Source organism: Podarcis bocagei, assembly GCF_964188305.1.
Source record: "Podarcis bocagei genome assembly, chromosome: 12".
Taxonomy (NCBI): domain Eukaryota; kingdom Metazoa; phylum Chordata; class Lepidosauria; order Squamata; family Lacertidae; genus Podarcis; species Podarcis bocagei.
The window spans coordinates 55,436,675-55,454,154 of NC_138137.1; the positions used below are offsets into that span (position 1 = coordinate 55,436,675).

The 17,480-nt window shown below is 47.2% G+C and overlaps 1 protein-coding gene and 1 long non-coding RNA gene across 2 annotated transcripts in view; one reads left to right on the plus strand and one right to left on the minus strand.

The window, feature by feature from the left end:
* Positions 1-17,480, minus strand: part of OBSCN (obscurin, cytoskeletal calmodulin and titin-interacting RhoGEF) — a 285,408-nt gene that overhangs the window by 74,872 nt on the left and 193,056 nt on the right. The window contains exons 81-91 of the mRNA XM_081163401.1: positions 16,722-16,895; positions 14,845-15,004; positions 12,935-13,048; positions 10,221-10,385; positions 7,221-7,379; positions 6,035-6,212; positions 5,814-5,927; positions 4,805-4,972; positions 3,587-3,689; positions 3,262-3,391; positions 2,647-2,752 (exon numbers count right to left, since the gene is read on the minus strand). Of these exons, the coding sequence (XP_081019527.1) occupies positions 2,647-2,752; positions 3,262-3,391; positions 3,587-3,689; positions 4,805-4,972; positions 5,814-5,927; positions 6,035-6,212; positions 7,221-7,379; positions 10,221-10,385; positions 12,935-13,048; positions 14,845-15,004; positions 16,722-16,895 (1,571 nt within the window). The remainder of the gene's footprint in view (positions 1-2,646; positions 2,753-3,261; positions 3,392-3,586; positions 3,690-4,804; positions 4,973-5,813; positions 5,928-6,034; positions 6,213-7,220; positions 7,380-10,220; positions 10,386-12,934; positions 13,049-14,844; positions 15,005-16,721; positions 16,896-17,480) is intronic.
* The window catches only part of LOC308569782, a 137,241-nt gene continuing 122,284 nt past the window's right edge, over positions 2,524-17,480 (plus strand). Inside the window, exon 1 of the long non-coding RNA XR_014000848.1 lies at positions 2,524-2,552. This is a non-coding gene — a long non-coding RNA (uncharacterized lncRNA). The remainder of the gene's footprint in view (positions 2,553-17,480) is intronic.

A 17,480-nucleotide genomic window follows, 5' to 3' on the forward strand; every position in this document is an offset into this window, starting at 1 on the left:
ATGTGTTCCTGTAAAATAGCACATTCAGGGGCACCATAGGAGCCATACAGATGGCTGGCTTTCAGAAAAGTCCTGTGGGGTCCTGATCCCGGTCAGGAACATGTTCTGGATTGGGACATTGCAACGAATTCCCTGCCCTGTAATACTTGCTGTGGAAAGCCAGCCCAACCAGGCAAGTGAGCAAAGGTCTGTTGAGAATTCTGAAGTCTCCTCCACCAAGAGAAAGCTGGACAGAAATCACAGGGAGAGTATAGAGGAGTTTCTGAGCACTCCAGTCTGCTAGCAATGGTGGTGGCCCAAGAGGAAGAAGAGGCTTCTTTGGAAGGTCAGCGGAGGTCATATGCTGCTCTCAACCTTATTGGTGCTCTTGCAGGTCTTCAGCAGTGGCTCTCACTACATAGGCCCACTAAGCTTGCATATAGGGAGCCCTAGCCCCCAGTGTAAAATGTTATTGCAGCCCTGAGGTGGTCCTAGGCAAGCTATTCTCCTCTAGAGGGAGCCTAATAAGTAATGTGGGGATAATACAGAGGTATCTTGCACGCGGGTGGCGCTGTGGGTTAAAGCACAGAGCCTAGGACTTGCCGATCAGAAGGTCGGCGGTTTGAATCCCCGTGACGGGGTGAGCTCCCGTTGCTCGGTCCCTGCTCCTGCCAACCTAGCAGTTTGAAAGCACGCCAAAGTGCAAGTAGATAAATAGGCACCGCTCTGGCGGGAAGGTAAACGGCATTTCCGTGGGCTGCTTTGGTTTGCCAGAAGCAGCTTAGTCATGCTGGCCACATGACCCGGAAGCTGTACGCCGGCTCCCTCGGCCAATAAAGTGAGATGAGCACCGCAACCCCAGAGTCGGCCACGACTGGACCTAATGGCAGTGGCGTAGCGTGGGGGGGTGCAGGGGGGGCCGGCCGCACCGGGCGCAACATCTGGGGGTTAGGGTTAGGGGGGGCAAATCCACGGGTTAGGGGGCGCAAATCCACGGGTTAGGGGGTGCAAATTACTTGCCTGGCCCCGGGTGCTGACAACCCACGCTACGCCACTGCCTAATGGTCAGGGGTCCCTTTACCTTTTTACAGAGGTATCTTATGGGGTGCACCACTGCCACCACCACCGAGAGGTGTTCTGGTGCAGTGTTGCTACTCATCTTCCCCACACTCGGGCAGAGAAGCCAAGGGAGGGCCAACGCTTTGCAGGAGCATCCCGGCTCCTGCTGAATTCTGCAAGAACCAGATTGTGGCAGCAGCAGAAGTGAAGCACAGTGGGCAGGGCAGGAATTCCCACTTCGCCTCAGGTGGTGAATCAGGGTGGGCTTTTGAAAATTCACTTCAGATATGAGAACTGAGCCAAACCTCTCACAAGGAACATGGCACATTAACGGGTGGATATTACAGTCATTCCTTATTTGCTAAGTTGGCGCACGTTGACTGCGCTTGAGGACACGTTCGTATTGTGGAGCGTAGTTTGGTGGAGCAAGAATTTTCATTCTTGCTTTACCAGCTGGATGAACAGGTTTCTGCCACTTTGCATTGCTTTTTAATTTCGCCTCCTGTTATTTTTTGCACCGGTTTTAAACAGGCTTTTCGCTGTTTTTATTATATGTTGTACATCACCTTAGGAATATGTCAAAGGCAGCAGCAACAGCAACAGCTCGTCCAGGGGAGAGTCACAAGTCTCAATCATGTACGACATGATTATATAATAAGATATATTATATAATAAGATCTTATATAATAAGATTCTCTAGGATGCACTATACATAGCTAATAAGAATGATGTCAGTGACAACGTACTGGGCCGATGGTGACATGATTTCAACTCGAGGTAGCCAAAGCTATTTCCTCCAGAAGTTGCTGGACTTCCAGCTTCCATAATCTCTGACCATTGGTCAAGCTAGCTAAGGCTGATGGGAGTTGTATTTCAGCAACCTCTGGAGGCTGCTACTTTGGCCACCCTGTTCTGTTGACTTTCCTCAGCGGTTCTTACACAGCAATCTACCTTCAGAGCTGACACACCATAGATTCCGAGCTCTTCCACATTAAGCTATATCTGTCACTTTCCCCTGTTCCCACCTCAAACAGCCCTCTGTGCTCATTGCGCAGAGCAACAACAAGGTGAAACGCTTCACACAGAACAGTTATGCTATCAAGAAAATCTGTGCACTCAGGCAAGTAATATGAACATAGCCGGTTCTGAGGTAAGACAGTACAGTGGTGCCCCGCAAGACGAATGCCTCGCAAGACGGAAAACTCGCTAGACGAAAGAGTTTTCCGTTTTGGAGGTGCTTCGCAAAACGAATCTCCTATGGGCTTGCTTCGCAAGACGACAATGTCTTGCGAGTTCCTGCTGGGTTTTTTTCCCTCCCCCCTTTTTCTAAGCCGCTAAGCCGCTTATCAGCTGATCCGATCAGCAGATAAGCCGCTAAAAGCCTCTAAAAGCCTCTAAAAGCCGCTAATAGCGCTAATCCGCTAATCCTTCAATGGGCTTGCTTCGCAAGACGAAAAAACCGCTAGACGAAGAGAATCACAGAACGGATTCTTTTCGTCTTGCGAGGCACCACTGTACATTCATTCAGTACTTCCGAGCATGACTTCATGGCAACAGGGATTTAATGGCATTATCACAGAGCTGAAAAACAAACAAACCCAGCCATACCTTCAATTGTAATGGCTTGATCCGGCCTCCTCTCCTGAGCCAGTGCTGCTGCACTCTGGTGGTAAAGCTGAGCACCGCTCTTTGCTGTCCCTAATCTGTTTACCAACTAAAGGAAAGTGTGCAAGATCAGTTAGAATGCGTGAGAATTTCTGGATAAAGAAGCTAAACTAACTCATGTGTGTCAGGCGCCATATTACCAAAATCCATCCCTGGGGGTGGATAGATTAGGGCCATGGAAATGGAAGAAGAGGTTTAAACTCCTTTTCCCTGTCCTATATTTTGATGTACGGGACTTCTATGTTTTCCTTAACAGAGCACACATTTTAATTGGGAATAATAGAATTGGAGGGGGGGGGGACAAAACAAACAAAAAAATTCCTGTAGTGTTACAATCTCGTCCAACCCCCCAGGTGACTTAACTTTTTTAAAAAATGAAATAAAACAGATTAGGCATCTCCCAATGGATCTTTAATTTTGGCCCTAAATCCCACTGACTTCAGTGTGGCTCACTCCCAAATAAGTCTACAGAAGATCATTTTTACCCGTGCCATCTGAATTAAATTCCTGCATTGCAACAATAATGCAAACAAATTCAGAAAGCTATGAGATGCTCACCTCACATTCATAAAAGCCCACGTCATCCTTACAGGCATTTTTGATTACAAGAACTATGACGCCACTCCGGGGTTCACTAAAGCTTTGGTGTTTATTTGGGTCTGTCAACAGATCTCCATCTTTATACCACCTGTTGGGGAAAGAAAGACCGAGAGCTAGTAGACCATAATAAGATATCGGATGACATCCCAGAAGTAGAGGTGTCAGGGAATTCCATTGGAAGTAGGAGCCGAAATTCCTACAACCGACATGCTCATTAGAGGCCAGAAATGGAAATCACACCATGAATTGCAGAGAAGGAACTGAATGTTGTTTCCTTCCTTACCTTATCTGTGGATAAGGTGCTCCTTCAATGGTGCATGTAAACTGTGCATCTTCGCCATCAGCATAGTATGCGTGCTTAACCTTGTTTACAAACCGAGGAGGCACTAGAAAGAAAAAAGAAACCCGATGAAGTCTGAAACCACATGATGGAAGGCATGGACCAGGTGTCCTGCATTGCTTCATGAAGCCTAGCCAATCGCAGGCAGCCATGGTTACATGGGTTTAGACTAAAAGTGCAATCTGTCTACTCAGAAGTAAACCGCATGAACTCAGCAGGGCTTGCTCCCATGTAAATGGGGTTAGCACCGCTGCCAAATTCAGAAGAATGTGGTTTTCAAATGTCAAAAACTTCGAAAGCTTCACTGCCAGGGGAAGATAATGTTAGCATTCTGGTGCCATGATGCTAAAAGCACGTGCTTGAGTAAAGTTCCCTTTATCAAAGGGGGAGAGAGAGAGAGAGAGAGAGGATATAAGAGAAAAGGCAGTTTCTCAGAAAACCTGATCCCGAAGGCACATACTGAGTTAGGAACAGGTGGGTTTAAATTAGTTAAGAACACTGAAGTTAAGAACGAGTTAAGAACACTGTGTTGAGAATGATTGGAAGACTCGTTTTGTCAGAAGTCTTTTTTATTTAAGTATTTATTTAAATATTAATTAGGAAGATTAACTTTTTTAATGCACGTAAATCTGCTTTTTCTTCTTTTCTTTTTCTTTAATTTTCTTTTTGCCATATGAGATTGTAAATTTTTTTTATATGTGTGTAATTTAAATTAATAAAGATTATTTTTAAAAACCACTGTCTCTATCTATCTATCTATCTATCTATCTATCTATCTATCTATCTATCTATGAAAAGCTGTGGTCCATAGCTCAGCTCATCCATGGTACAACCCTGGTTACTGAGGAAAGACCTTAACCACACATCCTGGTTCGGACAACATGCTAAGATGAAACTTGGCTTAGCACAGAGTGATATGAGAGCAAAAAGAACCAGACAGGAGCAAAGCAGCACTCTGGGAACCCACACATTCCTGCGAAGGTTTGCTTTCATGTGCCATGGAAACCAAGCCAAAGAGAAAAGCCAATGGGAGATCCATGGGTAAAGGTAATAAGGCAAATGTAATAAGTAAGCACAACATGTCTCTGAAGCTCTGTGGTTTAGTGTGTGGTGCTCAGCAGGCAGGCGTTTAGTCCTATTGGGCACTGAAAGAACTTTTACCTTGGACAAGGATCTTTCCCAGGGTGCTGGCGTTGCCAGCTGAGCTTGCAGCAAAGCACATGTATTGCCCTGAGTCAACACCCGTCAGGTTGTCAAGGATCAATGTGCAGGAGCCGTCAGGATCTTCAATGATGATGTGATGGGGATCCACCTCCACAGGTTTGCCATCTTCAAAATTAAGCAAAGAAAATGGCCTTCAGCAAGCATAGTTGCTGCATTTAGGGTAATAATAATAATAATAATAATAATAATAATAATAATAATAATAATAATAATAATAATAATTTATTATTTATACCCCGCTCATCTGGCTGAGTTTCCCCAGCCACTCTGGGCGGCTTCCAATCAAATGTTAAAAACAATACAGCATCAAGTATTAAAAACTTCCCTAAACAGGGCTGCCTTCAGATGTCTTTTAAAGAGAAGACAGCTGCTTATTTCCTTCACATTTGAAGGGAGGGCATTCTACAGGGCAGGCGCCACTACTGAGAAGGCCCTCTGTCTGGTTCCCTGTAACCTCACTTCTTGCAATGAGGGAACCACCAGAAGGCCCTCGGCGCTGGATCTCAGTGTCAGGGCTGAATGATGGGAGTGGAGACGCTCCTTCAGGTATACAGGACTGAGGTCGTTTAGGGCTTTCAAGGTCAGCACCAACACTATGAATTGTGCTCGGAAACGTACTGGAAGCCAATGCAGATCTCTCAAGACCGGTGTTATGCGGTCCCGGCGGCCACTCCCAGTCACCAGTCTAGCTGCCGCATTCTGGATTAATTGCAGTTTCCGGGTCACCTTCAAAGGTAGCCCCAAGTAGAGCGCATTGCAGTAGTCCAAGCGGGAGATAACTAGAGCATGCACCACTCTGGCGAGACAGTCTGCGGGCATGTAGGGTCTCAGCCAGGGTAGGAAACTGATTCACTGACCACTTTAATATTGTTGCTGAATGGTTAAACCAAATAAAATTTGGAGATCGATTTTGACCTACATTACAGGAAGCTAAGAATGCTTGTACCTTTATACCAGCTGACACCTGGCTTGGGTGTGCCTGTTACTCTACAGGCTAATTTGACAGTTTCACCAAGTTCAGCGGTACAGTCAGCCAGTTCTTCCTCAAACTCTGGCGGATCTGGAAGTGAACAGATTTAAAATAAGTGCTGGAAATCTGGATAAGGAAAAGCTGAAGAAGGGGAATATCAGCCAGTGCAGATGTGGGACACAGTCATTTGTACTTACCCCAGACAGGGAGGCTGATGCGTTGCTGAATGCCACAGATTTCCTTCACCCAAGAGTTCTTGATGATGATGGTCCTGGCTTGAAACAGATACTTGCGGACTGAGTCTTCCCGCTCATGCCAAATCTCAAAGGCCCGGTCATCTCCTTCCACAAGATCATTCACGTCTATGTTTGGTAGCTGGGTAGTCAGAGGGCGGTGTTAAAAGCCATTTGAAATATCTCCTCATTTATTGCAGAACATAAAGAGGCATATCATCCATGAGGCCTCAAGCTCAATCTATGCACTAAGGACCTACAGGCGCATTAGTTTAAAAGTGTTGTTTGAAGAAATGTCACTGTGTTTTGTTTTGTTTTAAAAATTAAATTAAATCAAATCAGGGAAGTGATCAGGACTGAGACCACAGCATGTAGGAGTGGAGCTTTCACCCTTCCTTCTTTTGCAGTGGTCCTCTCCCTTAGCAATTAATGATAGTAAAAACAAATGAGCAAAAAAACGACCTTGTTTGCATCAATTAGATCTTTTTTTCTTTTACGATTGTATTTTTACTATTGCTGTAGAGGGACTTTTTCTTTTTTTAAGGATTGTATCAGGAGAGGGAAAGGGAGGGAAATTTTCACAAAAAAGCCATTAGTATTTTACTGCAAATTCCTCCTAATACAATGGTACGTTGGGTTACAAACACCTCGGGTTACAAACACTTCCGGTTACAGACTCCGTAAACCCGGAAGTAGTACCTTGGATTAAGTAAGAACTTTACCTCAGGATGAGAACAGAAATCGTGCGGCGGCAGTGGGAGGCCCCATTAGCTAAAGTGGTACCTCAGGTTAAGAATGGTTTCAGGTTAAGAATGGACCTCCGGAATGAATTAAGTTTGTAACGAGAGGTACCACTGTATACATGTTTGTTTGCAATTTTGCCTAAATACATTTCTTTGCAAAGCAATTTCCCCTGAAATAAGGCATTTTGGTATGCTGTTTTCACTGATATATGCATTTTAATGCACAATTTACCTTAGTATTACATTTTTTCCTTCTTGCTTTTTTCTTTCTTGCTACTATGATATTTGAAATTAAATGCTACTGTAAAGAGCAATGCAATGTTTTCCTGGCAGACAGCTTGACCTGGGCAGGCAAAGGGAAAGGAAGTGGGAATCTTGTTGTCAAATAAAGAATCTAATGGTCAAACCTTCATCATATTCTTGAAGATGTAGCTGTAAGTATCTGTCTTGGTGTCTCGTTTGGGCTTGCAAACCAAGATATAATTCTTGAAGAGGAAGACATGTCTCTTGTGACCCTTCCAAGCCATTCTGGCACCAGGAGCGCCTTCCCAAACAATGAACTGGCCCTGGAAGGAAAAGCAAAATTTAGCCAAGTTGGTCTTTTGCAGACCAGAACCCTCCTTCTCTGGGCAATTCAACTTGTGTTCCGTGTAAAGTTTTGTTTTGGTGCTTCGTTTTGTTCTCCAAAACTCCACCCTACCCCTACATTCTGCAGCAGAGGCAAAACCCATTGTCATCCTTGATACTATTCTATTCATTGCAGGGATTTAGATCTCGCACCTTTTGCAGAAACCACAAGACAAGTAGCAACCAACTCAGTCTGCAAAAGATGAAAAGGTCTATGTCTTAAACTCAAGCAGGAACATTTGAGGTTCCCCTTATATACTCATGGTTACCTTCCACAAGACATTTTTCCTATGTGAGCATAGACAGAAAGTAAATGCACTGCCTATATCATTAGGTGTCTGAATAGCACTCAAACATTTATTTGAGACCAAAAAATGTAGTGACAAATTGATATAATAATGCATACATACTAATGTGCATGCATGTGTTAGAAACACACCATCAATTGTGCTAATTTCAAAAATATAAGGCACTAGGTAAATAATGAAGTGTGTGTTATAAAAACAGAGCTCAGCCAAAAGGAGGGGGCATTTTTTTAAACCAAAAGCATTGTTTTCCTTTAGCAATTTTCAGGTGATAGCTTCATGCGTCATATTTTCAGGAAGCCCTCACTTTCAGTTGATTTTGCCGGCCTCAGTGACTACCTCCTAGTACCAGAACTGACTGGCTATGTAAATTTGTGATATCATGACGGTCACTATATGATCCCTGATTGGCTGGAATTGCCCCTAAGATGAATCCAGTGGTTTTCAACCAGTGTGCTGTGGCACCCTGGGGTGCCTTGAATGGTGGTCAGGGGTGCCACAGGTAACACTGGCCTCTGTCCCTCTTTCCTTCCCTCTCTCTTCTGATGCCCTCTTGCATTTCTGCCTCCCAAAGGCTTGTACAGCTGTTTGCTGCAACAGCCCTGGCTACAAGCTCCGCAGGCGAACAGTGCCTCTGGGACTGGTCAGGGGGTGCTGGTTGCCAGGAGATGAGGTGTCCTTGGAGTAAGCAAGCAAGCAGGCAAGGAAGACCCAGCCAGCCCTTGCTGTTGGGAATGGACAGACAAGTCCCAGGCCCTTGTGGGGCAGTGTGAGGAGGCACCTCTCTCTGGGGTGGGGTTGGGTGGCTCAAAGACCAAGGTTGGCAGCAGTGGCTGCCCAAAGGACTGTCAAGGAAAGGGAAAAGAAGAGGAGGCTGAGAGAACACTCAACAAGTGTGATGGACTGGGATTCAGGCTCGGACTCGGAATCAGAGGAGACTCAGTCTGCACCAGATCCTTTGCCTCAGGCGGTGTCTGAACCAAGTCTGGGGCCTGATCCTGAAGAGTCCCAGTCTGCATAGGTTCCCCTGCAACAAACACCAGCTGGGCCAAGTCAGGGGCCTGAGCCTGCCCTGGCTCCAAATGCGGGGGTGACCTCGTTGCCTCCAGCTGGGCCATCACTTACAGCTGCTCCACTACCGGTTGGGTCAGGGGAGGCTGAGGCGGCCTCTGGGTCTAGTAACCCATGGACATCTCCCGAGCTGCAGAGACTAAGGTCTGAGAGAAGGAGAGACCTGAAGAGGAGTGCTCGCCTTCAGGCAAAACAGGGAGGTGAGTCGCCGATGGATCAGGACCGGCCGCTGCCCCGACAAAGATAAAAGGCTGTCGGACCCCGTCCCAGCTTGCAGGAGCAACATTGCTGTATGCTAGATCCTGCCTGAGATCCTGTACCTGTCCTTGTCTGGTTTCCTGCCTTGGCCCTGTCGGACTGACTCCTAGCAGTACCTCCGGATTCTGGGACCGTGTTTCACGGGTTACCCCTGGCGCTCAGCTAAAGAGGGGAGGGTGTTCGAAAAGGGGTGAGAAGCTGCCACCTCTGCAGGCAAGGGGTGACATAACTGGGCTCCTGAGCCCCCATGGGTGCCACAGAAAGATTGTAGTTGGTCAAGGGAGCCATGGACTCAAAAAGGTTGAAAACTAAGAGTCGGTGGAAGAAGACTGGAAAAAGTTTAAAGACTATTTACAGAAATATTGCAAAATTAAGGAATGTTAGAAGAATGTTGGAACGAAGTGATATGGCTTTAGTAGAAAGGTTATAAGGAATTAAGTACAAATAGATTAATAGAGTATTAAAGGAAAAATAAGCTTGAAATGTGTTAAGATAATTATAGGATAGGAAACAGGGGAAGATGGAAAGGAATTGCTGAAATAATTAATAGAAGTGGAATACAAAAAGGGAGGTGTGAGGAGGTCGTGGAAATATGTGAAAGAAAGTAAGATATTGAAATTTCCCCCCTTTTCTTGTCTTTGTTGATGTGTTTTTAAATTGTTTTTGTTTTGTCTTGTTAGTTTAATGTTTTAGTGTAAGTGTAAGGTAGTGTCTTTGTATTGGAATGTATTGTTTTTTCTTTGTTTTTTTTTGTAGTGTTTAAATTGTTGTAAAAGCAACAAATATTATTTTTTTTTAAAAAAAGGTTGAAAACCTCTGCACTAATCAAACCAGAAGCAATAAGAAGAAGAGGGAGAATAGTGCCAAAGCAGCAGCAGATAGAGGAAGCAATAGTAGCAAGCGGGATTGGGGGAAAAATGTGAACTTTCACATAATCTAGGAAATAACTGAAAAATAATTGCTTGATACAGGGTTGATTCACAAAGCAATGGGCATTAACCTTGTCAAAGCAAAGTGCTTAGAGCAATAATTAATATAAATCCAGCATCTCTGTTGGCTCAATGTGAGGAGCCAAAATATATAATAAACACAACTCTCTGATATCTATTAGACAAGATCAGAATGAGACTCTTTGCCTTCCAGTACCTGTCGGATGGGCTCCCCTAGGATTTCTAGGGTGCCTGGATAGTTCTCAATGAGCGACACGTGAAGGTTGTTTTCTGCTCGTCTGTTGAGGGCAGACACAATGGCGTAAGCCTGCTCCAGCAGAGCACAGTTTTGACTGTTCCTTGCTTTGTTCCGAATTAGCTCCTGCAAATACATAGAATACATAACCCAGAAATAGTACCTTGGGTTAAGAACTTTGCTTCAGGATGAGAACAGAAATTGTGCAGCGGTGGCGCGGTGGCAGTGGGAGGCCCCATTAGCTAAAGTGGTACCTCAGGTTAAGAACTGTTTCAGGTTAAGAATGTACCTCCAGAACGAATTAAGTTTTTAACCCGGGGTACCACTGTATTAGGGATATGGGTGGCATTGTGGGTTAAACCACAGAGCCTAGGACCTGCCGATCAGAAGGTTGGCGGTTCGAATCGCTGCGATGGGGTGAGCTCCCGTTGCTCAGTCCCTGCTCCTGCCAACCTAGCAGTTCAAAAGCGCGTCAAAGTGCAAGTAGATAAATAGGTACCACTCCGGCGGGAAGGTAAACAGCGTTTCCGTGCGCTTCTCTGGTTCGCCAGAAGCGGCTTAGTCATGCTGGCCACATAACCCTGAAGCTGTACGCCGGCTCCCTTGGCCAGTAAAGCGAGATGAGCGCCGCAACCCCAGAGTCAACCACGACTGGACCTAAGTGTCAGGGGTCCCTTTACTTTTACCACTGTATTATAGATCAAAGTGCATGTCATGCATCCCCTCAGCTTTGCCCACCAGCACCTTCTCGGAACCCCGCAAAACATCAAGAACATCATTGAAGCACACAGAGACTCACCAGCACCACACTAACCTGGTCTCCTCTGTGAGAAGTTTGCCACTCTTTCTGATCTGATTGTTAGCTTTGACACTTTCCCAGAATTACCTGGAAAGTTTCTATTGCTTATTAAATGTCGTGTTTCCTCCCACCTTGTGCCTTTGGCATATGGGTGACAATAGTGCTCCGTGCAAATTTTTCTCCTGAAAAGTGCTCTGTGACTCAAAACGTTTGGGAACTGCTAGGTCAGAGTGTGGTGTTGATAATGCCAAGGTTTCAGGTTCAATCCCCAGATGGGACAGTTGTAAATTCCTGCATTGCAGAGAGTTGGACTAGGTGAGCCTCAGGCAGTGGCGTAGCGTGGGTTGTCAGCACCCGGGGCAAGGCAAGTAATTTGCGCCCCCTAACCCATGGCTTTGCGCCCCCTAACCCTAACCCCCAGATGTTGCACCCGGTGCGGCCGGCCCCCCTGCACCCCCCACGCTACGCCACTGGCCTCAGGGTCCCTTCCAACTCTACAAATCTATGATTCTATGAATTGACTGGTGCAGATTTGTTTGCTAGCTTTCCCTGTGGCAAAGAGAAAGCTTGCTATAAGAATGTAAGACAAGCCTGCTGGATCAGGCCAATGGTCCATCTAATTCAGCATCCTGATTGCACAGTGACCAACCTGATGCCTATGGGAAGCCCAGAAACAGGATTTGAGCATGAACAAACTTTGCCCTCTTGTGGTTTCCAGCAACTGGTATCTAGAACCACTACTGTCTCCAACTGTGGAGGCAAAGCATAGTCATCATGGCTAGTAGTCATCAATATCCTTTTCCTCCATTAATCTGTCTGTCAGGTGTGCGGGCTCTGTGACCAATAGGATTCTGCAGGACTGGGGCCTTTCTAGGTTTGTTCTGAAGAGGCAAGGCGCAGCCATAGCAAACTGTCACGGTCCGGTTCACGGGCGATCAAAGTCTCCGCTGGGGACGTTGGGACCGTGGGCAAGATGGCGGGGTGGGAGCAGGAACGGGAGTCCAGAAGCCAGGAGTCAGAAAGTCAAGAGTCCGAGGGTCAGACAGCCAGGAGTCAAGAAGCCAAGGGTCCGAGGGTCATGAAACAAGGAGTCACAAAGTCAAGGGTCCAAGGATCAAGAAGCAAGGAGTCAAATGCAGCAAGGCAGGGAACATGTTGCTGTGGCAAAGAGCCGAAGGGAAAATGCTGACCTTATATCCCTTCCTGGCTCTTGCCACCAGGTGCTGTGAGTTACCAATTGGCCTCACCTGTGTGGCCGCGCCTTGCCTCTCCAGAACAAACTTAGGAAAGCCCCAGTCCTGCAGAGTCCTATTTGTTAAGTTGTGGGTGAACATATCAGACGACACAGCGATTCTCCAAACAGCTCTTGTTTATTCACAGGCCAGAACAGAACTGAACTGAAGGGTTCAGCCAGCCTGCTTATATAGAGCTCCACTACAACGTTACTGTAACAACTTTCTGTAACTATCCAATCACTGAACGTCACTTTCAATCCCTTATTTGCATATGTGGACCTGAGTGAAAACTATCTACAGTATCCCCCTGCTGGCCCAGGGTGAGAACTTCAGTACATAACATTATTGGTCACAGGGCCTGGCTCCTGCACGCACACCTGACACTGACTAATTTGTAAGGTTTCATTAATCTTACTGGTTTGCCCCTGGGAGTTGTTCAGGCTTCAGGAATTTGGTAAACTTAGATTGTGATCAATGCTAAACCAGAAACAAGCTGGCGAGGACTAAATTATGAATAATCTCGGTGAAACCAAAATAATAAACAGGTGTCAAGTCAAGCTAAGAGAGAGAAATATTTGCCTACCCACACCCACACCCACCCGAAACAATGACACCAAGAATTAAAAGGAAATGCTCCTGACCTTAATTACAGTTTGATACTTCTGGATCCTGTTTATCGGTCTCTCTAGATAGTGCTGCAGAGGAAGCACTGGGGGCTGAGATGAGTCCGCAGAATATGTTCCCTCTATATATCGCTGCGCAAGGAAAAAAACAATGGTCAAGATTTTTCAGGCTGTCAGAACTCATACTGCCATTTAAAAGTCTTGGTTGCTTTGCAAACATCTGGCAAGCAGACAGCAAGAGAGAAAATGTATAAGACTAAATAGGTATAAGCTTCAGCAGATAAACAGATATCTAATTTGAATTCAACTTTGTTCTTTCATATCCCTGCATATTTTTTTATGCTATGCTGCAAGATTTGAAATTTTAAGCTTCTGTACTAACGTACTGATCAGTTGCAGTATGTATCTGACAGGGCCTTTGGTGTGAAAAAAGAAACACAACAAGTTTACAGGCTTGTTGCAATAATGTGCAAGTGAAAATGAGCGTACACATAGGTCAGTGGTGTCCAAACTTTTTTCAAAAAGGGCCAGATTTGATGAAGTGAAGGCCAACCAAAGTTGTTGTTGAGTGTTGAGCTTTTTTTAGGATTTAAATTATTGAGGGTTTTTTAGGATTTTTACCCCAGGAAATGAACTGCCACAGGAGCCAGATTACACCAACCGGCAGGCTAGATTAGGCCCCCAAAATGGACTTTGGACATGCTTGGCATAGGTGAAGAATCCAGGCAGGTTTCAATGCAAAGATTAGTTGTTGTTGTTGTTGTTTAGTCGTGTCCGACTCTTTGTGACCCCCCCGGATCAGAGCACGCCAGGCACTCCTGTCTTCCACTGCCTCCCGCAGTTTGGTCAAACTCATGCTGGTAGCTTCAAGAACACTGTCCAGCCATCTCATCCTCTGTCGTCCCCTTCTCCTTGTGCCCTCCATCTTTCCTGACATCAGTGTCTTTTCCAGGGAGTCTTTTCTTCTCATGAGGTGGCCAAAGTTTTGGAACCTCAGCTTCAGATTCTGTCCTTCCAGTGAGCACTCAGGGCTGATTTCCTTCAGAATGGATAGATACTCAAACCTAAATCTGGTTTGAAGAATCTCTTGCCTGACAATTACTGTATTTTTCGCCCTATAGGACACACTTTTTCCCCTCCAAAAATTAAGGGGAAATGTGTGTGCGTCCTATGGGGCGAATGCAGGCTTTCGCTGAAGCCTGGAGAGCGAGAGGGGTCGGTGCGCACCGACCCCTCTCGCTCCCCAGGCTTCAGGAGAGCCCCACCGCCAGCCCCACAAGCTCGGGGGACAGTGGGGAGGTGGAACACCGCCATCCCGCTGTCCCCCGACTTGGTTAGAAGGCTGGCGGGGGGGGGGGGAGAAGCCTGCTCCTCCCCGTTGCCAGCCCCGCAAACTCGGGGGACAGCGGGGAGGTGCAGCGCGCCATCCCGCTGTCTCCCGACCTGGTTTGGAGGCTGGCGGAGGGCTTCCCCCTCCCCCAGCCCCGCAAGCTCCCAGAGCGATGCCGAAGTTGCGTGCAGCTTCGGCATGGCTCTGGGACCCGGTTATGGGGGCTGGGGTCGGGGGAAGCTCGGGCTTCCCCCGCCCCATGCCTGGGGGGGGGAAATAATTTTTTCCCACTTTATTTCCCCCCCCAAAAAAATCTAGGTGCGTCCTATGGGCCAGTGCGTCCTATAGGGCGAAAAATACGGTAAATTAATCCACTGATACGGTTATAATAGAGTTGTGCAGTGAATGGAGTTAATAGTACTGGACATGGGACAGCTAACCCAGCCATGAAGCTGAGTGGGACTGAACAGGTCTACTGAACCACTCAACAACATGACCCAGAAGTTAATCCCTATATATTCAACAGACGATACAATCAAATAGTCAACTGTGTTTCCCAGAGGGAATGGCATGTATTATAGTAGCCAGCAATACTTACCTTATAGAACTCCTGAACAGTTTTGCTGACAACGACAGATTCAGCCTGTATTCGGCCCACCAGGTACTGGATGTACCTGTCAAATTCCCCCTCGTTCTTGATGAAGCACATAGCTACGTCGTCATCAGTGTCACATTTCTGAAGCTCTGGGAAGAATGTCCTGTGGGCGAAAGGGTCATGAAAGGCGGAAGGCCAAGGCCATAACAACCAAACTCTGGTTGGAATCATCCCAACCGACAGAATACACACAGGTGTTTTTTTTTACAGCAGTGCCGACATAAGCACAATACAGCTGCAAATTTATTCACTAACAAAATACTATTCTGCTTTTATTTCCAAAAGAAAACTCAAAGCAGCTAACCACAAATGGAAACGAAAGTTACAATATTCATAAATATCCAACCTTAAACTAACAGTACACAAGAACGTAAGAAAAACCTGGCTGGTGGATCAGGCGAAAGGTCCACATAGTCCAGAATCCTGTTCCTACAGTGGCCAACCATATGCCTACAAGTAGGACCTGAGCACATAGGAGCCAACTCCTAGGGGCAGAGGGGCCTTCGCCCCCTCCCCCAATAAAATATTTGAGGGGGCCGGGGGCCCCTAAAAGGTTGATGGCCATTGCCATTAAATGGTGTGTGTGCACCGTGTCATGTGATCAATTATACAGGGTGGGGCTTACTTGCCCCCCCCCCATATTTTATTCAAGTTGGCACCCCTGCTTGAGCACAACTGCACTGAGCCACAATGTGCTGGTTCCAAGGGTTAACTGTGCGGCGAGGTCCGAGTCCAGTCCGAGGTCGAGGGTGCAGTATGGAGGCTGACCGTCAAAGCTGAAGCTGGGTCCAAGGCAGGTGAGGTCAGGAACTCTGGCAGGAGAGCAGGACAGGGTGCAGGCAGGAACAGGCCACCAACAATGTTGCTCCTGCAACCTGGGACTGGGGCTGGCTGGCTTTTATCTCCTCCAAGGCATAGGGCGGCCCCAGTCCTCTGGTGACTCGCCTCTCCTGGCCTGGAGGCGAGCACTCCTCCTGCGGGAACTTAGTTCCCTCCGCCTCTCTGCCCTGAGCCTCTGCAGCTCAGGAGAGGCTGGAGGGTTACTGGACCCAGAGGGAACCTCAGCTTCCTCTGACGGGGCTGAGAGTGGAGCACCTGCAGGCAATGGGTCCTCCATCCCCTCAGGAGCCAGAGCAGACTCACCTGGTGCCTGCACCTGAGGATCCAGCACAGGTGAGGACCCTTCAGGCTCAAGCCCCAACCCCGGCTCAGCTGGTTCTGGAGGCGGGGACTCCTGTGCAGGCTGGGATTCCTCAGGTTCAGCCTCCGAGTCTGAATCCCAGGCCATCACACACAAAAGTTTCTTTCACTCCCCTCCAACATAGTGATGGATAAAACACTTTGCTTGGCTGGAAAGCTTGGACCCCGAGTGGTTTTCTGTTTGTCCAGCTGCTTGCCCCAGAGAAAATGCACTCTTTACCACTTTTCACCTCTGAATCAGAGCAAACATCAATCCATAAAAAACCCAATTGACGTTTGCTCCAATTCAGCAGTAAAAAGCGAGTTTTCCTGGGGGGAGGCAGCTGGACAAGCAGAAGTGTGGGAGAACCCATAGTCTAGTCAGCCTCCACCAGAAGCCTGCCTTAAAAAGCCAAGTCTTCACAGAGCAATAAAAACAGAGAAGGAAGCTGGAGGGTTTCACAGGGAAGAGTCCCATCACTGTATTGATTTGGTTTTTTAAAAATCATAGGTAGCATTTCCCTGAGTCTCCAAATTGCCTCCTCCCAAAGTGGCTGGTCCTCTAGGGCCTATCAGTTCAGACATTCACTGCTAGCTGGGCCTCTATCTCACTGACCATGCCGTCCCCCAGTTATACATACATGGAATGGAAGTGGGTAATGTCGGTGATGTTCCTGAAGATGATGAGCTTCTGACTGGAAAGAGCCACAGGGACGACAGGGCAGGTCTCGGTGAACTGAATGTGGTGTGTCTGGAGGAACTCTAGGTCCTTGACAAACTCCTCCTCAGTGTTCAGCAAGTCTTGAATAATGAGGCTGGTGGAAAGAGAAAATAGGTCAAGACATTAGTAGCTCCAGTTCCAGCCCATAAAATGGTGCCTTCTACTATAACTAACAGGGACGCGGGTGGCGCTGTGGGCTAAAGCCTCAGCGCCTAGGGCTTGCCGATCGAAAGGTCGCGGTTCGAATCCCCGCGGCGGGGTGCGCTCCCGCTGCTCGGTCCCAGCGCCTGCCAACCTAGCAGTTCGAAAGCACCCCCGGGTGCAAGTAGATAAATAGGTACCGCTTACCAGCGGGAAGGTAAACGGCGTTCTGTGTGCTGCGCTGGCTCGCCAGATGCAGCTTTGTCACGCTGGCCACGTGACCCGGAAGTGTCTCCGGACAGCGCTGGCCCCCGGCTAATAGATGCGAGATGGGCGCACAAACCCCAGAGTCTGTCAAGACTGGCCCGTTCGGGCAGGGGTACCTTTACCTTTACCTTTACTATAACTAACATCTGGGAAGGAGAGTTGGCAGGAAACTGGTGTAGTGCCCCAGTCTGGATTGAGAGCACAATCTGGGTTGAATCCAGCACTAGCCAGAGTAGACCCACTGAAATTAATGGGCATGACTGGTTTAGGT